This window comes from Bufo gargarizans, chromosome 7 (assembly GCF_014858855.1).
Source record: "Bufo gargarizans isolate SCDJY-AF-19 chromosome 7, ASM1485885v1, whole genome shotgun sequence".
Lineage (NCBI taxonomy): Eukaryota > Metazoa > Chordata > Amphibia > Anura > Bufonidae > Bufo > Bufo gargarizans.
In genome coordinates, this window is record NC_058086.1 from 128,085,109 (window position 1) to 128,105,410 (window position 20,302).

General features: G+C 41.5%; 1 protein-coding gene and 1 long non-coding RNA gene across 3 annotated transcripts in view; one reads left to right on the forward strand and one right to left on the reverse strand.

Annotated features, from left to right (window-relative positions):
- The window catches only part of LOC122943052 (complement factor H-like), a 115,010-nt gene that overhangs the window by 55,160 nt on the left and 39,548 nt on the right, over positions 1-20,302 (forward strand). For both annotated transcript variants that reach the window (XM_044300452.1, XM_044300453.1), the window contains one exon: positions 19,331-19,433. In XM_044300452.1, the coding sequence (XP_044156387.1) occupies positions 19,331-19,433 (103 nt within the window). The remainder of the gene's footprint in view (positions 1-19,330; positions 19,434-20,302) is intronic.
- LOC122943053 overlaps positions 2,536-20,302 on the reverse strand; it is a 37,587-nt gene continuing 19,820 nt past the window's right edge. Inside the window, exon 3 of the long non-coding RNA XR_006390817.1 lies at positions 2,536-2,595. This is a non-coding gene — a long non-coding RNA (uncharacterized LOC122943053). The remainder of the gene's footprint in view (positions 2,596-20,302) is intronic.

The window sequence follows — 20,302 nt, forward strand, 5'->3', positions numbered from 1 at the left end:
CAAAATAAATTTTATTTTATTGGGCAAAGCGTCATAAAATAACTGGATAAATTCACTACCTTCAAAATTGGGATCTTTTTCAGATAAACTATAGGCATTTTTGAGGACTGACAAAAATTCCCTGGGACTTTGATTATGTCTACATTTCAGGGTAAATAAGGCCCTCCTTGCAGCAGTAGCGGACTTATAGGGACCAAATTCAGTTTTTATTTCTGCGACCACATCTGACCAAGAATCCCTACCCATATCTCTAAGGGAATTAAAGAAATACCAGTGTTTTGGTTCGAATACCCAGGTAATAAATTCAAGTTTCTGTATGTCCTTTTCTAAATGTAAAGTTTTCATGGCCTCCTCATATATTTCCAAATGACTTATTATGGAGGGTGAACCCTTTTTTGCAAATTGACCCACAGTTTCCTTGAGAAATTTGATCACTTTAGTAGTGTCTATCATGGGTTGATAAGATCTCTGTACTGAACTTTTAGAGGACCTAGGAGGTGAAATCGGTCTTAATTTAGGAAGAGAATGTTCTCTCAGAGCCATTAATTCTTCTCCATTAAAGGGGTTGTCATATTTACTTTCTGCATCTGATTCCCCCCTGGAATATTTTACCTGCACTCTATTAGAATCCTTAGGCTGTCTGAATTGAAGAGGGTCAAGATCCCGGTTATCTAACTCTGTTTGTAAATTTCTATTGTCCTTATACAACTTTTTACATTCCTCATCTAGATCCACCATAGACAATTGACATTTAGACAATTCATTAGTAGCCTGACTTAATTTCCATTCCAGAGTCCTAATAACTTCTTGCTGTTGACTGTCTCTGTCATTATATTCTGATAATTTAGCAGACCATTGTGCCAATTCACCAGAAACCATGGCCGCCTTATTTTCCATTTCAGATAAATCTTTTTGAAATTTATCAATTTCATATGCCTGTTCAACATTTTTATATTTTGCTTTTTCTAATTGCTTTGCTATTTCAATAACTAAATATACAAATTCAGGCCAAGATTGAAGGATTAATGAATCCTTATCTTTCTTATGTTTAGCTTGGGAAATGTGACAGAGATAATCAGCAAACCGGGATTTATCAGACCAGATATCATCTGCATATTCTACAGCTCTCTTTTCCAATTCAAACCTCCAATCTTTTAACTCTCTCTTAATATCCAACCTGTCATGCATATGACCCAACACAATATATTCAATTAATTCTTGAGTCTTTCTATCATGCATATCAGTCTTTACCACTGCAGCAGCAGCCTGCATGCCTTGGCTAGCCTCGCCATTGTTATCAGACATTTTTTTACTTGTTGCACTACAAGTACCACAATAACTTTATCAAATATATATTTTGCACCCCAAAATTTTGTTTCTATTACAAGCAGATCTCGGTAGGGACCTCCAATTTAATGTCGGAATATTTATGCTGTCTCCGATTGACAGTCTATATGATTTATGTGAATAAATTAAAATCGGTAATAAAGGAGATTCTAACTTATCATCATACATACCAAGCTAAAACAAGCTCGTGATCTGCGTTGAATTGAAGACAAAACCCAGTTACAGACAAAATATATATGTAATTTATTAATACAATTTATAGTGCAAAATAATATATATATAACAAAATTGGCGGTAATAAAATTCAATCAATGATATGCAAAATAGTGGTAAAGACAAAAATAATTGAGAACATATATCTATATACGTAATTATGCCTTCTTATAATAATACCCCTCACTTATATTAAAAGTCAGTTTAATACTTGATTTCTCTCAGCCGACAAATGTCCGATTAAACCCAAATCTGGTTTATCTTTTATCTATATAAATATATATATATATTATCAACCATACTGGTCTAGAACTGAATTCAGTTCCTTGGAGATAATACCGTGTTTTCACTAGTATATTTTAAATCTCCCTGTATTGGATTAATTTTCAGGATGATGCTGCAGGTACACCCCAATCTTATTCCAAAACAGATACTATACACAAAGTATGGTTAATTGAATATATCTATAGATATGTATTATATTAATTAATTATCCTATAAAATATAGGTAAGGTTATACTATACCAAAATGTCAGCTAGCAGAAATCAGTTTCAATGGTTCTAAGATGGCTGCCTCCAATGACTGGCCAGATGGTCAAGATGATGTTCAGAGAGAGAGCCAGATCGATCTCTTCTCTCAGCCCATACCATCTTTTTATCCTATCTTAGAAAGGGCTTGGCCAAGTTTTATCATTAACTAGTGACCTCACTTTATAATTAATAGAACCTCCCTCTAGGGAAAAATATACCCTAGATCTTTGTTACCCTAACACTAGATGGCACTAGTATTCCATACAAAAATCGAAGCATTCATTTATTTCTCTTATTCATATAATAGCAATAAAATGTAATCTAAGGTTTCAGACAAACCTTGAGAAGATCTTGAAGAGACAATGAGTTTTATACTTGGTCAACTAACTTGTGTATCCTTAAGTCTTTTGACCAGACTTGATTAAATCAAGATAAATAGGGCTATCTCAATTCATTGTTCTTGGATGAGACAGGGTTTGTTCATGATCACCTGTATCCACATTTCTCCATTCCAGGAAAAAAATAATTAATTTGTGTGTTCCACTGAGACGGATTCTAAACATGACAGAGGAGTTTATACCTCATTTCTAAGGCTGCTTTCACACTAGCGTTCGGGTGTCCGCTCGTGAGCTCCGTTTGAAGGGGCTCACGAGCGGACCCGAACGCAGCCGTCCAGCCCTGATGCAGTCTGAATGGAGCGGATCCGCTCAGACTGCATCAGTCTGGCGGCGTTCAGCCTCCGCTCCGCTCGCCTCCGCACAGACAGGCGGACAGCTGAACGCTGCTTGCAGCGTTCGGGTGTCCGCCTGGCCGTGCGGAGGCGTGCGGATCCGTCCAGACTTACAATGTAAGTCAATGGGGACGGATCCGTTTGAAGATGTCACAATATGGCTCAATCTTCAGGCGGATCCGTCCCCCATTGACTTTACATTGAAAGTCTGGACGGATCCGTACGAGGCTATTTTCACACTTAGCTTTTATATGCTAAAATAATGCAGACGGATCCGTTCTGAACGGAGCCTCCGTCTGCATTATTATGATCGGATCCGTTCAGAACGGATCCGATCGAACGCTAGTGTGAAAGTAGCCTAATCTTACAATTGAATATATCTATGAGGACTATACTCTTATATATATATACTATATATTCAGCACACCTATTAAAATTGATTATATAAAATCAATCTACTCCTATATTGATTAATATAAAAACCACAAAGAAAGATTAGAGTCTTTCTATTTACTAAAATCATCAGAATTCAAATACATTGTCTTATCTAGGCCATCACATTTCATTAGACCTTGGGACATCTCCTTCTCACAAAACAGACTTAGGTAAACACTTTGGTATATATCGTAAACCTTAGGTTAGCAATTTCAGAGTAAAAAAAAAATCCTGAATTCACTCTGCCTTAAAATAAGACAAAATGGTTGTCCCTTAGGCTCATGTCCATACACTTATATAGGCCTTATAATTATGGACTTTATTCATACTCAATAGTTCTGACAGTCCCCCATCCTGGAAAGAAGGGACGGACCCCAAAAATGTGCAGAGTCTGTCACAGGAGGGGGATACGGAAGGACACCACTACTCAATGTGACACGTGCCCCGATCATCCGGGCCTCTGCATTGACGGTTGCTTCAGGGAGTACCACACTTCCATGGAGTACTACATTTATAATCCCCTTCCCCAATTTTAATTCCATTTAGCCACTGACAACCGATTAAAAACTATGGTTCTCAGACTTGAGACACCCAAAAAAATTTGTTCAAAAAGTTTGTAAAACGTAAATAATTTTTAAAAACTATACAAATTAGGATCGCCGCGTCGGTAATAATCTCCTCTACAAAAATACCCCATGACCTAACCCCCCAGATTAACACGGTCCCCAAAAAAAGGTGCAAAAAAAGAATTTTTTTTGTCACCTTAGATAACAAAAGGTTTAATAGCAAGTGATCAAAAAGTCATATAGCCCCCCAAATAGAGCCACTAAAACCATCCCCTCATCACGCAAAAAATTAGCCCCTACCTAATACAATCGGCTAAAAAACAAACAAAAAAAATTACTCTTAAACTTTAGAGATACAAAAAAAAAATTCTATCAAAAAGGATAATATAGTCTAAAACCTAAATGATTGTAAAAATGTAGACTTATTAGGCATCACAGCATCCGTAAGAATCTCCTCTATAAAAATACCCTATGACCTAACCCCCCAGATTAACACGGTCCCAAAAAAAACGAAAAAACTGTGCCAAAACAGCTATTTTTGGCACTTTTCCATTTCAATCCGTTTTTCCGGTAACAAAGCAAGGGTTAACAACCAAACAAAACTTAATATTTATTACCCTGATACTGCAGTTTACAGAAATGCCACATTTGTGGTCGTAAACGGCTGTATCACTAAAAGGCAGGGCGCAAAAGGAAAGGACCGACATGGTTTCTGGAAGGCCGATTTTGATGGCCTTTTTTATTGACACCATGTCCCTTTTGAAGCCCCCCTGATGCACCCCTAGAGTAGAAACTCCCTAAAAGTGACCCAATCTAAGAAACTACACCCCTAAAGGTATTCAAAACTGATTTTACAAACTTTATTAACCCTTTAGGTGTTCCTCAACAGTTAATGGCAACAGATTATTATTTTTTTTCTCACAAAGTCTCCCTTTCCGCTAACTTGTGACAAAAAGTTCAATCTTTCATGGACTCAATATGCCCCTCAGCGAATACCTTGGGGTATCTTCTTTCTAAAATGGGGTCACATGTGGTGTATTTATACTGCCCTGGCATTTTAGGGGCCCTAAAGCGTGTGAATCCAAATGCCTAAAAATGCCCTCCTAAAAGATACTCATTGGAATTTGGACCCCTTTGCGCACCTAGGCTGCAAAAAAGTGTCACACATGTGGAATCGCTGTACTCAGAAGAAGTAGGGCAATGTGTTTTGGGGTGTATTTTTACATATATAACCATGCTGGGTGAGAGAAATATCTCTGTCAAATGACAACTTTGTATAAAAAAAAATGGGAAAAGTTGTCTTTTAGAGAGATATTTATCTCACCCAGCATGGGTGACCCATATGTAAAAAGACACCCCAAAACACATTGCCCTACTTCTTCTGAGTACGGGGATACCACATGTGTGACACTCTTTTGCCTATCACGAGATGACGCGCCGGCGCGTCTAGGAGGAATAACAGGGCCGCCGCCAGGACGCAATCCTGCATGCGGCAGTCCTGGGATGGTTATATAATTGCGTATTGTAACTTAAGGCTACTTTCCTATTGGTTTGATATCTAGAATTAGCGAAGATGATGAATATGCTAATTCTAGCAAGCAAATAGGAAAGTTGACTATAGCGAAGGCTAAGCTTAATTCGCTATGCGATAATATAACTTTGCTTTTTTTAAATAAATAGAATAATTATAATACTTGTTAATTATTATAATTATTCTATTTATAAAAAAAAGCAGCAAAGTAATATAATCGCATAGCGAATTAAACTTAGCTGTCTCTATAGTCAACTTTCCTATTTGATTGCTAGAATTAGCGAAGTTGACGAATAGGTAGCTAAAACGAAGATGGAGAATACTTTGTTATCTTCGATTTGAAGAATATGACGAATACATTCGTCATATTCGCTAATTCTACCAAGCCAACCATAGTAAACAAGGTCCAAGTTGAAATCGCAATTCGATTATTAAAACTTGAATTAATCGAATTGCGATTTCAACTTAGCACTGCTATATTCAATATTAGAATAGAACTAACGAATATGGAATATAGCAGTGCTAAGTTGAAATCGCAATTTCAACGTAATTCTCAAATCCGACAGTACATTCTAGTATGGAGACGTTCCCATGGTGATGGGGACGCTCTATGCGCACAGAAGTCGGCAGAAGCGGCAACGGGCACTGATTGGTGCAGCCAGCAAGCCAGGAATTCTAAGGACAGGTAAGAACTACTTTAGGGAAGTGGGAAAGAAAAAAATATAACAATAAAAAAAAGAATATTCAAAATATCGAATTTATAGCACTATATTTGAAATATTAGTGAATTAGCGAAGTGCCAATATTCGCAAAAAAAATCGATATTCGAATATTCGCGCTCAACACTACCTGCAACCCGTGGCCATCAGTCTTTCATCTCACCCCCTTGCAAATCAGACAAGCATTCTGAGCCCCAAGTCATGCAGCAGTCTCTTATGCTTTTTGATGACTCTGTTAGCAGGGTTTCCCAGGGCCATCCACATAGCCCTGCCCCAGAAGTGGAAGAGATTGAGTGCACCGATGCCCAACCACTTATGTTTCAGGATGAGTACATGGGAGAACCACAGCATCACGTTCTGAATGCCAGCATTTCCAAATTCCTGGCCTTTGAAATGCTGTCATTCCATCTGTTGGACACGGACAGTTTTAAGAATCTGATGGCGGTGGCTGTCCCACAGTACATTGTGCCCAGCTGCCACTACTTTTCCAGGTGAGCCATCCCTTCCCTGCACAACCAAGTGGGGGACAAAATCAGGTGTGCACTGCCAACGCCAGCTTTAGCAAGGTGCACCTGACTACGGATACGTGGACCAGTAAGCACAATCAAGGACGTTATATCTCCCTAACAGCACACTGGGTAAATGCAGTGGCGGCTGGGCTTGAGGCAGATAGCAGTTTGGCGCATGTCCTCCCACCACCGAGGATTGCAGGGCGTTTCTCTTTGCCTCCTGTTTGTTCCTCCTCCTACTCCGGTTCCTCATCCTCTACCGCCTCCTCACCCGGTCAGCGTAACACCTTCACCACCAACGTCAGCACAGCCAGGGGTAAATGACAACAGGCAGTTTTGAAACTTATCTGTTTGGGGGACAAACCGCACAGTTGCTGTGGACGGGCATGGAACAACAGACCGATGAGTGGTTGGTGCCAGTGAGCCTGGTGGTGTGCAATAATAGGCAAACTCTCGTAGCAGCTCTGGGCCTAGCCGGTTTGACGCACATCCCTTGCCTGGCGCATGTGCTGAATTTAGTGGTGCAGAGGTTCCTCGACGTGCCCACAAGGTGGAACTCCACTTTGCACATGCTGGCCAGACTGTGAGAGCAGCAGCAGGCAATAGTGAAGTTTCAGATGCAGCACGCACGGGTGAGTCGCTCTGCGGAACAGCACCACTTCACCACCAATGACTCTTCACCACCAATTTCTCTTGTTGGGGAAACATCGGGTAGAATACTGAAGAAATTTTGGTCTTGGTGCAATGGACGATAGAGAATTTTACTCCCTGAGGTAAGTATTGTCTGTGAGCAATATCTAGGGCATGGACATCTAGAACTTGCTTAACAGAAATTATACATAGGAGCATAGCGAGTTTGAATGACAAACATTTTAGGGATAGAGAATCATTATTCTCCCAGGAATTAAATAGATTGAACACAAGACTGACATCCCCTGTAGACCAATATCTAGGAAAAGGATCGAATTCCTTTCATCAGTTTACATACCATGGGGTGTTTGCCCACAGGTAAAGATTGAATGGGAAAATGATAGAAAGAGATAGCCGATCGATAGACGTTAATCGCTTGGTAGGCTTTCCGTGCTCCAAAAGAGACGGAAAGAAAATGTAATAATTGGTTTAGTGATTGCACCAAATCAGACCAAATTTTCCAGGCTGATCCATAAGAATCAGAGTTTGTTGGCCCGAGATGAGCCAAGCAACAAGGGACAAGGTCTCTGCTTGAACCAGGGGGTGTGGATTCCTAAATGGGTCTAGAAGAATGGAAGGATGAGATGGAAGGATGCGCGGAAAGTCTACCGCCATCTCCAAGATCTGGGTAAACCAGGTCTAGGTCGGCCATAAAGGAGTGATTAACATCATGGTTGCCTTCTGAATTTTTGTCAGAAGAATGAATTGCGGGATTAAGGCAAAAGGAGGGAACGCGTACAGAGTCCCCGAGAGCCAAATTTGGAGGAGAGCATCGGTGCCTAGATCTTCTGGATCTGGACGCCAGCTGAAGAATTGTGGGAGTTGCCGATTCAGACGGGATGCAAAAAGATCCATCTGAAAAGAACCCCAAAGAGGTTGAAGATGTTTGAAGAGGAAAACAGTCACTGAGGTCGGCCAGGAAGCAGGAATTCCAATCTGCAATAGAATCGGAAAGGCCCGGAAGATATACCACTTTGAGAATGATGTTCTTGTCTAGGCAAAAGCTGCCAGAATGTGGGCCAGACACTCTGATCTGGTGCCCTCAAGGCGATTGACATATTGCACTGCTGAGATGTTGTCCATCCTCAGGAGAATACAACAGTGTGACTTGTCCCTCGCGAAACTGTTGATGGTAAAGGATCCGGCCAGAAGTTTGAGACAATTGATATGAAGAGATGCCTCTTCTGCGGACCACTTCCCTCCTGTGGAAAGGGAGCCGCAACGAGCCACCCCAGCCCTGGAGACTGGCATCTGACTCTTTTATCATGTCTGGTATTGAGTTGAAGATAGCCTTCCCATTCCAGGCCTGGATATGCTATAACCACCACAGCAGTTCTTCCTTGGTGTCTGGGGTTAGAGCTATCTTGTCTGAATACAGTAAACCCTCTTGTAAGTAGCGAGTCTTCAGACATTGAAAAGCCCTGTAGTGTAGTGGTGCAGGAAATATGGCATGGATTGAAGCTGACAGCATGCCCACTACCCGAGTAATAGAGCGCAGAGATACTAGTTTTTTGTTGAGTAGAGACCGGATTTCTCTCTGGATAATCTTCAACTTCCTGGATGGAAGGCTTAGGATGGCTGATCGAGTGTCGATCAGGAACCCTAAAAAATTCTATCTCTTTTGAGGGATTCGAAATGGATTTTTTGTGATTTATAAAAAAAAACAGGTTCATCAGGAGAGATAGAGTCCATTGAATATGCAGTAGAATTATTGACCAAGACTTAGCCATGATGAGAATGTCATCTAGGTAAATAATTAGATGAATGACTCGGGACCTGAGCATGGTGACCACTGGTTTTAATAGCTTTGTAAAGCACCAGGGAGCCGAAGAGAGACCAAATGGTAGACTTGAGAATTGGAATTTCTGAACATCCCATATGACTTGGAGGTAGGGTTGGGATAGAGGGTGCATAGGCACCGTGAGGTAGGCATCTTTCAATTCTACCTTGGCAAGCCAAACGTGTTCTATCAGTAGGTCTCTCAATAGATGAATGCCCTCCATTTTGAAGTAGCCGTAGAAAACTAAATTGTTGAGAGCTCTTAGGTTGATGACTGGTCTGTGACCGACGTCTCTCTTTTTGACAAGAAAAATATTGCTCAGATAACCTTGGAATTGCCAAGGGATTCGTGTAATCGCGTCTTTGGAACTCAGTTCTCTTATTTCCGATCTTATTAGATCTCGGGCTATTTTTTAGAAAAATATAGGATGGGGTCTCTGTATTTGTACTGGAGGACATATGAAGTCTAATTGATAACCCACTACAGTGGTTAGAATCTGTGGTTATCGTAGCCGAAACATGGATAAAACAAGCGATTCCGCCTCCCAAGGGAAGATGGGGAAAAAAAACTGGAAGAAGAAACTTGCTTACCTGTAGCGGGTCTGGACCTTGAGAATCCCCTCAGTCCTCTTAAAGAGGACCTTTCACCAGAATTAAACTTCTAAAGTAACTATACAGGCATGTAGAGCGGCGCCCAGGGACCCCCCCTGCACTTACTGTTATACCTGGGCGCCGCTCCGTTCTCCCGTAGTTGCCTCCGGTATCTTTACAGTTAGGCTCCACCCAGGGGAACCTGCCAGCGCCTCCTTCTCCCATGCTGCAGCGCTGGCCAATCACAGCGCTCAGCTCTCTCTCAGGCTATGAGCTGAGCGCTGTGATTGGCCAGAACTACAGCATGGGAGAATGAGCCGACGGCAGGTTCCCCTGGGTGGAGCCTAACTGTAAAGATACCGGAGGCAATTACGGGAGAACGGAGCGGTGCCCAGGTATAACAGTAAGTGCAGGGGGGTCCCTGGGGCGCCGCTCTACATGCCTGTATAGTTACTTTAGAAGTTTAATTCTGGTGAAAGGTCCTCTTTAACCTCCATGGGTGGCCTCAGGTGGGGAAGAAAGGAGTTGTTGTATAGGAGGCAGCTGGGAGAAAGAATTTATCTGCACGGGGCGGGGGCACGGTAATATTCACTTCCTTGGGGTTGGCTGCTGGGAGTAAAATAAAGATTTATTAGCATAATGGAGTCTCCTGCCTTGAAATAAAATCTTGGTTGTATAATCTTTCGGAACCTGAAAGAAAGGTTATGTTCGAATATATATCTGAGAGTTTGGCGAAGGGACATATCAGACCATCCAAATCCCCTGTAGCTGCTGGCTTTTTCTTTGTAGAAAAGAAGCATGGTACCCTGAGGCCATGTCTGGACTTTCGTGAGCTCAACCGTATTACCATCCGTGATCCTTACTCTCTTCCTTTAATCCTGGATTTGTTTAATCAGATTGTCGGTGCCAAGGTGTTCTCTAAATTGGATCTGAGGGGGGCTTATAATCTGGTAAGGCTCAATGAGGGGGATTGCATTTAATACCCCTGAGGCCCATTTTGAGAATCTAGTCATGCCTTTTGGGTTAACCAATGCTCCTGCTGCTTTTCAACACTATCAATGACATCTTTTATCATCTAATGGGGAGGTTTGTTGTTGTATATCTGGATGACATATAAATGTATTCTTCCGATATGGAGACTCATCAGGATCATGTGCGACAGGTGTTACAGATCCTAAAAGAGAATAAATTATATGCTAAGATGGAAAAGTGTGTACTTGCCAGTTCAGGAAGAGCAATTCCTGGGTTACCTGCTCTCATTCTCAGGTTTTCGTATGGATCCCGAGAAAGTCCGTGCCGTGTGGGCCTGGGATCGTCGTGAAAATCTGAAGGCGCTTATGTGTTTTACCAACTACTACCATAAATTTATCCTGAACTATTCGACTGTGGTTAAACCTTTAACAGACATGACTAGGAAGGGTGCTGATTTCTCTGTTTGGTCTGATGCAGCATTACAAGCCTGTTCAGCTGTGAAGGAGTGTTTCGCTTCTGTCCCTATTCTGGTGCAACCAGATGTGTCACAGCCGTTCATTGTGGAAGTTGACGCATCCGAGGTTCCGGTAGGAGTGGTCTTGTCGCAGGGTCCTTCACCCAGTAAATGGCGCACATGTGCATTTTTCTCTAAGAAACTCTCGACTGCTGAAAGAAATTATGACGTGGGTAATAGGGAATTGCTGGCCATTAAGTTGGCTTTTGAAGAATAGCCTCATTGGTTGGAAGGAGCAATCCATCCAATTACTGTACTTACTTATCACAAAAATCTGGCTTACTTGGAGTCGGCTAAACGACTTAACCCAAGGCAGGCCAGATGGTCGCTGTTTTTCACCATATTTAACTTCATTTTCACCTATCGCCCTGGGGTTAAGAATGTCAAGGCTGATGCTTTGTCGCATAGTTTCCTGGAGGGGGATGGGGGGGGCTTAGGAAGATCCTGGTCCGATTTTGTCCAAAGGGGTAGTAATATCCGCCCTATATCCCGACCTGGAGGCAGAGGTGTTAAAGGCTCAGTGAGATGCACCTGATTCTTGTCCTCAGGGGAAGTTGTTTGTTCCATCTGAATTACGTCACAAGGTAACATCAGGAGCATCACTGTACTGTTCGCAGGACACCCAGGGAGCAGATCCACTGTTGATATCATATCTCGTGGATTCTGGTGGCATGGGTTGCGTAAGTGTGTTGAGGACTATGTGTCAGCCTGTAGTACTTGTGCACATGCTAAGGTGACACATACTGGGCCTTTCGGGTCTTTGCTTCCGCTTCCCATCCCGTCCAGACCTTGGACTCACTTATCCATGGATTTTTTCACAGATTTACCTAATTCTTCAGGTAAAACTGTGATTCTGGCTGTTGTTGATCGATTTAGTAAGATGGCACACTGCATAGCATTACCAGGTCTTCCTAATGCTAAAACTCTTGCACAGGTGTTTGTCGACAACATTGTGAAACTACATGGTATTTAGTGATGTACGAACATCAACCAGGATGGTTCGTGAACGCGATCGCGGTCAAATGTTCGCGAACCGCAAGTTCGCTGCGGGCCTCATTCCCTTTAATGGCAGACGAACCTGAAAAACCTTCAGTTCATATTTGCAGCCACCGCCTTAAAAATTAGGCATTAACCTGACATAGTGATTATGTGGCTCGAGGTACATTATGCGGTCACCGCATATAAAGTGTATAATTGGTATATAACACCCCTGCTTCAATCAGTTTGTTTGGGGGCAACTGGTATATCACACCAGTATAAATTATTAGTTCCAATGTCGTTTGTCCCTATCTGTAGCTGAGGTAAGGCAGCTAAACCGCAAACCAATGCTGCACTACCCATATGCACTATATAGAAAGTATATAATTGGTATATAAGACCCCTGCTTCAATAAGTTTTTTGGGGGGGAATCTGGTATATTACACCAGTAGAAATGATTTGTTCCAATGGCGTTTGTCACTCAGTGTAGCTGAGGTAAGGTAGCTAAACCGCAAACAAATGCTGCACTACCCAAATGCACTATATAGAAAGTATATAATTGGTATATAACACCCCTGCTTCAATCAGTTATTTTGGGGGCCAACTGGTATATCACTATATCACACCAGTAGAAATGATTTGTTCCAATAGCGTTTGTCCCTCTATCTAGCTGTGGTATCGCAGCAGAACTGCACACAACTGCTGCACAATACAAATGCACTATAATATACTTTCTATGTTAGAAAGTATATTATAAGTGTATCACACCCCTCAGTATATCACACATATCGATAGCACACCTATACCAGTCCTTAAAAGGACTTCTGTGGCCCTATTAGCTAGTGTTTGGTGTCCCTAACAGTCTGTCCCTGCTCCAGTCTTCCTACACTGTCCAAACACAGAATGTAAAATGGCTGCCAGATCGCGTTCTGTTATAGGGTGGGGGTGTGTCCATGTGCTGAAACATCTCAATTGGCTGTCCTGTCCACCTGATGCATGTGTCTTGGGTCAAATTTCTGCACAATGCAAGAAAATATGGCGCATGCGAGCATCGCCATATTTTTGCATGTTTGACGAATCGCGAATGACCTCCGGGGGCGAACCGCAAGGCTATCTCTAGTATACACATCCCTTGCTACCTGGATAGAAATCTTGTGGGGGTCATAGGCCCCTACACAGCAGCTGCATGGAGTTTGTATGCTCCAAATGTTTTTGCTACACACACATTGCTCTGTAACTCAAAAACTCATTGATCAATTTCTACTAAACTTGGTACACATATCACTTACTATCTGGGAAAGATTACTGTGGAGGTAACATGCCGGTACACAATGTTTTTATGTATGTCCCGACATCTGTCTGTCTGTCTGTTATTTATGCCTGACCAAATGACTGGGCTGATCTTCACCAAATTTGGAACACATGTACATCAGGTGTCCGGGAAGGTTTTAGACCAGGTCTCAGCTCTCTAGGACGTACCGTTCCTGAGATATTCCCAAAAAATTACCTGCATTAGCCAATACAAGCTTGTGAGTCTTTCTTTTAAAATCCCAACTGCCATACACACGATCACATGTCACTTACTGTATCAGTTAATAGAAGCTCGCAGGCCCTTAGTCTTCACATACACACTGTTTTACTCTAGGTTTCCATAACAACCTAGCCATTTTTCTTCACTGCTTTAGGTCAGCTTTACGCTAGGGCTACACGAGGACAAGTGTCACACAGCACATAGGACACAACTACACTGCTACATGTGTCGGTGTTGCCCTGCGACATGTGACGTGCTGCGTCTGCAACGCGACAGTCGCAGAAAAACCTTGGATGAATTTTTTGCGACTGTCGCAGTCGCAGCATGCCACACGTCACAGTGTGACACCATAGCCTATTATAACAATTGTTGAGACAAAATGTTACGCGACACATGTCGACATGTAGCCCTAGCATTAAAGGGGCAGGGCGCTGTGGAGGTCACTTTTAAAGGGGCAGGGCACTGTGGAGGTCACTGTTAAAGAGCGTTTACTGTGGATGTTACTGTTAAGGAGACAGGCCGCTGTGGAGGTCACTGTTAAATGGGCGGACACTGTGTAGGTCACTGTTAAGGGGGCAGGGGCCACTATTATAGGGGCAACTGCTGTGGAGGTCACTGTGGTCACTGTTAAGGGAGCGGGTTACTGTGGAGGTTACTGTTAAGGGGGTGGGCCCTTGAGGAGGTCACTGTCAAGGCAGTGGGGTGCTGTGAAACTCACTGTTAAAGGGGCAGGCTGCTGTGAAGGTCAAAGTTAAGGGGGTGGGCTGCTGTGGAGGTCCCATTTTAAAGTGGCAGGTCACTGTGGGGGGACTAATATGGCACATAGTATATGAGTTAAATTCAGTAAATGCAAATCCTTCATGCACAAGTGCAGAAAAGTCAGCCTTTATTTTAAATATATTCAAAAGATAGAAGTTGCATTGTGGTGAGTAAGTGCAACTATGCTAGTATTATTATAGCCAAGACTGAACTTCTTGTGCTCAGCAATTCCAGTTGCTGGAAAATTGTAAGAACCACAAGGCTACAATAAATGAGAGGAAAAGTTAAGACACCAACAAACAAAAACTTAGGAAAATCCTTAAAAAATATAACACTAAGCTCAGAGACAGTTTTACAACCTGTCAGAGCTTTTTTCAATTTACAATTTAAAACTCATGACAATTTGTGTTGTGGCTTTTACATTTGTCTTTTACCCTTAGGCCACCTGCAAGTGAACAAACATAAGATCTGCAAGAATTTCCATGCGGATTTATGTGCTTTTCTGCAGCATATTCCGCACCTAAATCCGTCATTTCTAATTGTGGATTTGGGTGCAGATTGGAGGCAGTTTTGCAACTGATCTCACCCTTCCATTAAAAAGGTGATATCCAGTAGGGTACATTCACACAATGGATTCTGCGGCATTTGCGGATCCGCAATTCACGGGCACCGTTCCGTGTGCATTCCGCATCACGTATGCGGACCCATTCACTTCAATGGGTCTGCAAATCCGGAGATGCAGAAAAGAAGCACGGAACGGAACACTACGGAAGCACTACGGAGTGGTTCCTGGGGTTTCGTGCCTCCATACCGCAAAAAGATAGAACATGCGCTATATTTTTGCAGAATGGACGGATCGCGGACCCATTCGCGGACCCATTCGCGGACCCATTCAAGTGAATGGGTCCACGATCCCCATGCGACTGGCCCACATTCGTGTCCATGCATTGCCGACCGCAATTTGTGGTCCACAGCACGGGCACGGGCTTCACACGGTCATGTGAACAAGCCCTAAGGCAGTTCTGAACTATAAGTGCTTGAAGATAAATTTCGGGGCCTTTCATTCTACCCGTAGGTCATATGGTTAGTGTACCTGCACACTGCGCGGATTATGCTAGTTTATTTGACAAATCTCATTTACACTTTGCTGTTTTCATAGGTGTAGAAATTGCCTGTTGCAAAGTTTTTTAAATCCACAGCACATCAATTTTTCGTGCGAATCCGCACCCTCTGTAGAGTGGTTTTCTCATAAACGTCAATGGGGTTGTTTACATAAACAGACAATCTGCATGAAAATGCGCACCGAAAAATGCACACAAAAAATGCACATTTTCTACACACAAATCTGTACCATGTGCAGGTACTCTTAGGCCACCTGCACACATTGAGTTATATGTGAGGTTTTTCCGTGCAGATTACCGTGGCGAAAAACTGGCATTTTACAGTACCAGCAAAGTGCATGAGATTACACCTAATCTCATGTACACTTTATGGATTTTTTTCTGTGAAAATCTGCAGCATGTCAAATGTGTTTCCGTTTTTTTTCGCTGCGGATTTCTCCATTTTCAATAGAAGGTTGAGATCTGAGGCAAAACTGCATCCAATCCACACAAAAAACATTAGACATTGTGGATTTTGGTACGGATATGCTGCAGAAACAAACATAAATCCGCACAGAAATTTGTGTAGATCTTATGTGCGTTCACTCACACCCATGTGCAGGTGGCCTTAGGCTAGTGTCATTCTAGCGCTAGAGACCGAACGGGCTGCACCGGCAGGGAACAGCCTGCTGGGTCTCTTTGCATTCTGTCATTGCCCGAAACTTGTAAGTCTCTGTCCAGCCTCGTTACCTATAATGGAGACCGCTGGAGATCTATAGCGCTAGTATAAAACTAATCCAGTTTCCATTGTAGGTTCCACTCCTAGTTTTGGCTTAAAAATACTGATGCAAAATGCTGATCGGATACTAACTCTGCTGAAGTGGCCTTTGGGTGGTAGGACATGTTTGGGGCTGCACATGTTCTGTACGTGTACTTCTGACCACAATTAAAAAATACAGCAAGCCGCATCTTTTGTGTGTAGTAACTCTCTATTGGCGCTTGACTTCCATCAAAGTATCATAAAAAAACACCAAAGAAGGTAAAAACTGTGGCTGAGCACTAAAAAAATCTGTCAAAAAGTTATCACTTTATTATTCCTGCAAAATTACCACAAAAATTTCATGTTGAAATCAGTGCATTCATAATTTAGATGGAGTATCAAGAATAGATTATATACCGTACCAAAATATACCATGTAATTCATGATTAAATATATAGAAATATATAATATCATGAGTAACTAGAATACAGACTCTCACTAATGTTGGCTGTGAGCCCATATAAACAGCAGGAGACTGGGGGTTAGGGAAGCTCTCTTTATCTAAATATAATTAGTTCACAATTTCAACACAAAATTCCATAAGGTGGTTACTAGTAATTATGAGGTAGGGAAAAACACCAGCGGATTCATAAAGAGCCATTTCTTCTTTCCATAATGCGTAAAATCTGTTATAAACATCTGAAAGCAGATGCACAAGTATGAATAGTGTCACACATAGGATCAGCAACTGTTCCAAGACGTAATGCAGAGGATAAACAGCCTGGATGGCATCAGAGAGCAATAAGTCACTGTCGTTCATCCTGAATAATGAATGCAATATTATGGACATGAAATTAGTCTGACAAATACTTAACTTTTTGACAGTTTTTTAACATTCGTGACATGGCAATTAGCGGTAATCCTCATGCAGTTACCATGGCGTGGCCACAAACATGAAATAGAACCCTTAGGGCTCATTTTTTTAACTATGTTTTGTTTGTTTTTTTGCGGCCTGTATGTGGAACCATTTACTTCGGTGCGGCCACAAAAAACGGAAATGACTTTGTGTGCATTCCATGTCCATATGGCTATTCTACAAAAAATAGAACCTAGACAAGGATAAGACTGTTCTACTAGGGGCCAGCTGTTCTGCAAAGTGCGGAATGCCCACAGCCGGTATCCGTGTTTTGCGGATCCACAATTTTCAGACCGCAAAACATCCAACGGTCATGTGTATGAGCCCTTTGGGAGGATTCACACACAGGATTTTTTGGAAATACGCCAAAGATGTTTTAGAGCCAAACCCAGAAGTGGTTCCAACAGAAAGGAGAAGTATAAGTCATATATATATATATATATATATATATATATATATGTATATGTATATATATATATATATATATATATATACAGTACAGACCAAAAGTTTGGACACGTCTTCTCATTCAAAGAGTTTTCTTTATTTTCATGACTATGAAAGTTGTAGATTCACACTGAAGGCATCAAAACTATGAATTAACACATGTGGAGTTATATACATAACAAAAAAGTGTGAAACAACTGAAAATATGTCATATTCTAGGTTCTTCAAAGTAGCCACCTTTTGCTTTGATTACTGCTTTGCACACTCTTGGCATTCTCTTGATGAGCTTCAAGAGGTAGTCACCTGAAATGGTTTTCACTTCACAGGTGTGCCCTGTCAGGTTTGATAAGTGGGATTTCTTGCCTTATAAATGGGGTTGGGACCATCAGTTGCGTTGTGGAGAAGCCAGGTGGATACACAGCTGATAGTCCTACTGAATAGACTGTTAGAATTTGTATTATGGCAAAAAAAAAGCAGCTAAGTAAAGAAAAACGAGTGGCCATTATTACTTTAAGAAATGAAGGTCAGATAGCAGATATTCTACCAAACTTTTGGTCTGTACTGTATGTGTGTGTATATATATATATATATATATATATATATATATTTTTTTTTTTCCATTCCTCTTAAATCCACTTGAGCCATTGGCTAAAAAAACTGCACCAAATAAACCTGAATAAAACCTTATCAAAACCTGTATGTGTGAATATATGATTATTCTTCCTCTTTCCTGATCTATATTTTTGGGTTAAAAAAAACTGGCACAAAAACTGCAGCATTTAAAAAAATATGTTTAGTGGGAAGTCACCCTTAATGTTGTGACACTGGTGGACAGTGGTTTAACGGGGGCAGTCAGTGCTAGCTGGAAATTAGTATAAGGTGGACAACAAGACCCCCTGCCCACCTAAAATCTTGGCATTTCAAGAAAAAATGCCATCCCTGGACTAGATTATTTTTATTGTTACTAACTTCCTTGGGGACTTTAAAGGGTACCTGTCACGTTGAACATGGTGTCTGAGCTGCAGGCAGCATATTATAGAGCAGGAGGAGCTGAGCAGAATGATATATAGTTTTGTGGGAAAAGATTCAGTAAAACTTGTATTTCACGCAGTTAAATTCCTGCTCATTCTGGGCTTTGAAGTCCAGGAGGCGGTCCTATCCGTGACTGAAGTCCAGGAGGCGGTCCTATCAGTGACTGACAGCTATCTATGTGTACACAGTCATAGAAGGAAGGCTGTCTATCACTGATGACCTCCTTGACTTCAAAGCCCAGAATGACTAGGAATTTAAATGAATAAATTATAACATACTGAATTTTTTCTCATACAACTATATATCAGTCTGCTCAGCTCCTCCTGCCCTATAATATGCTGCCTGCAGCTCAGACACCGTGTTCAATATGACAGGTTCCTTTAATATCTTTAGGATAGGTCATCAATATTAAATCAGCGGGGTCAAGTGTATGAGAGAGAGCTACTGTACAATACCATTCTAGGCAACTACACAAAGTTCAGATCTATGACTGAACTTTGTTGCAGCCCTTTAATTGCAGCCCTCAGAGGGGGAGGTGTTCAAGAGATCTGATATTGATGACCCAGCCTAATGGTTAGCTATCAATATTAAAGTCCTATAAATTCTATGTGATTTATAATTAGGTCCTTAGGTTCATTGAATCACTACTGAATTTAAGCTTGTTTTTCTTCTCTCAACAGAGAAATTATGTGGCCATCCTGGAGATACACCCTTTGGCACATTTGAACTAAGAGGAGATGGGTTTGTATTTGGAGCTGTGGTGGAATACACTTGTGATGAGGGGTATGTATAAACCATAAGTACACTCAAAGCCAACATGCACTGTTCTTGTCTGTTTTCTGACCATGACTCAATCCATTCAAATAAATTGGTCTGGATTATTATGTAAGATCTATCTGTGTTTTAATAACAGAAATCAGAATGGTGGCCTCAACCAGGCCTAATTAGCATAACACAAAAATACTTTTTATAATATTTTTTTTATAATTGCCCCTGATTGGACTTTGCTGTTAAAGTGACTTGAGGAGAACATATTTGTAAATATGTTAGTTTGTATAGTAGTATAGCTTTATTTAGCATAACTAAGTGAAGGATATAGATTTAGTAGTAGGCCTCTTTCGCTCACCTTTGATTTGGAATATTGGACCTGGACGCATTTTAGATGCTGGTCTTCATGAGTCCCTGTGCTGGCGGTGGATCAGCTGGAGTTATGTAGAGACGCTGGCCTCTACATAATTCTTTGGTCCACTGCCACTTCCAAATGTAAGACAGCTTCCTAGCTGTCTTTCATTTAGACCATTTTCAACCCTTACACCAGACATAGAAAATGGTAAGTGAGACGGGCTCACGACATGCCTTTTTTTACACCTGGCGTGAGCGGGGAAAAGTCTCAGATTGTGACACAAAGGACATTTGTGCCTCAATCTGCGCCAGAAATATGCCCTAATATAGTCGTATTTCTGGGTAGTAAATGACCCCCTTAGTGTCTATATTAGGGCCACAACTCCAAGGATGCAAACACCCTCCCATGGTTTTGCTAAACAGAATAGAGATGTTTATGGTTCTCAAAAAGCAATGCAGTGATATAGTTTTGTCCTACACTGAAATGGTGTTGGGAATTTGGACTCTCTATAAATCATTAAAAATAATGA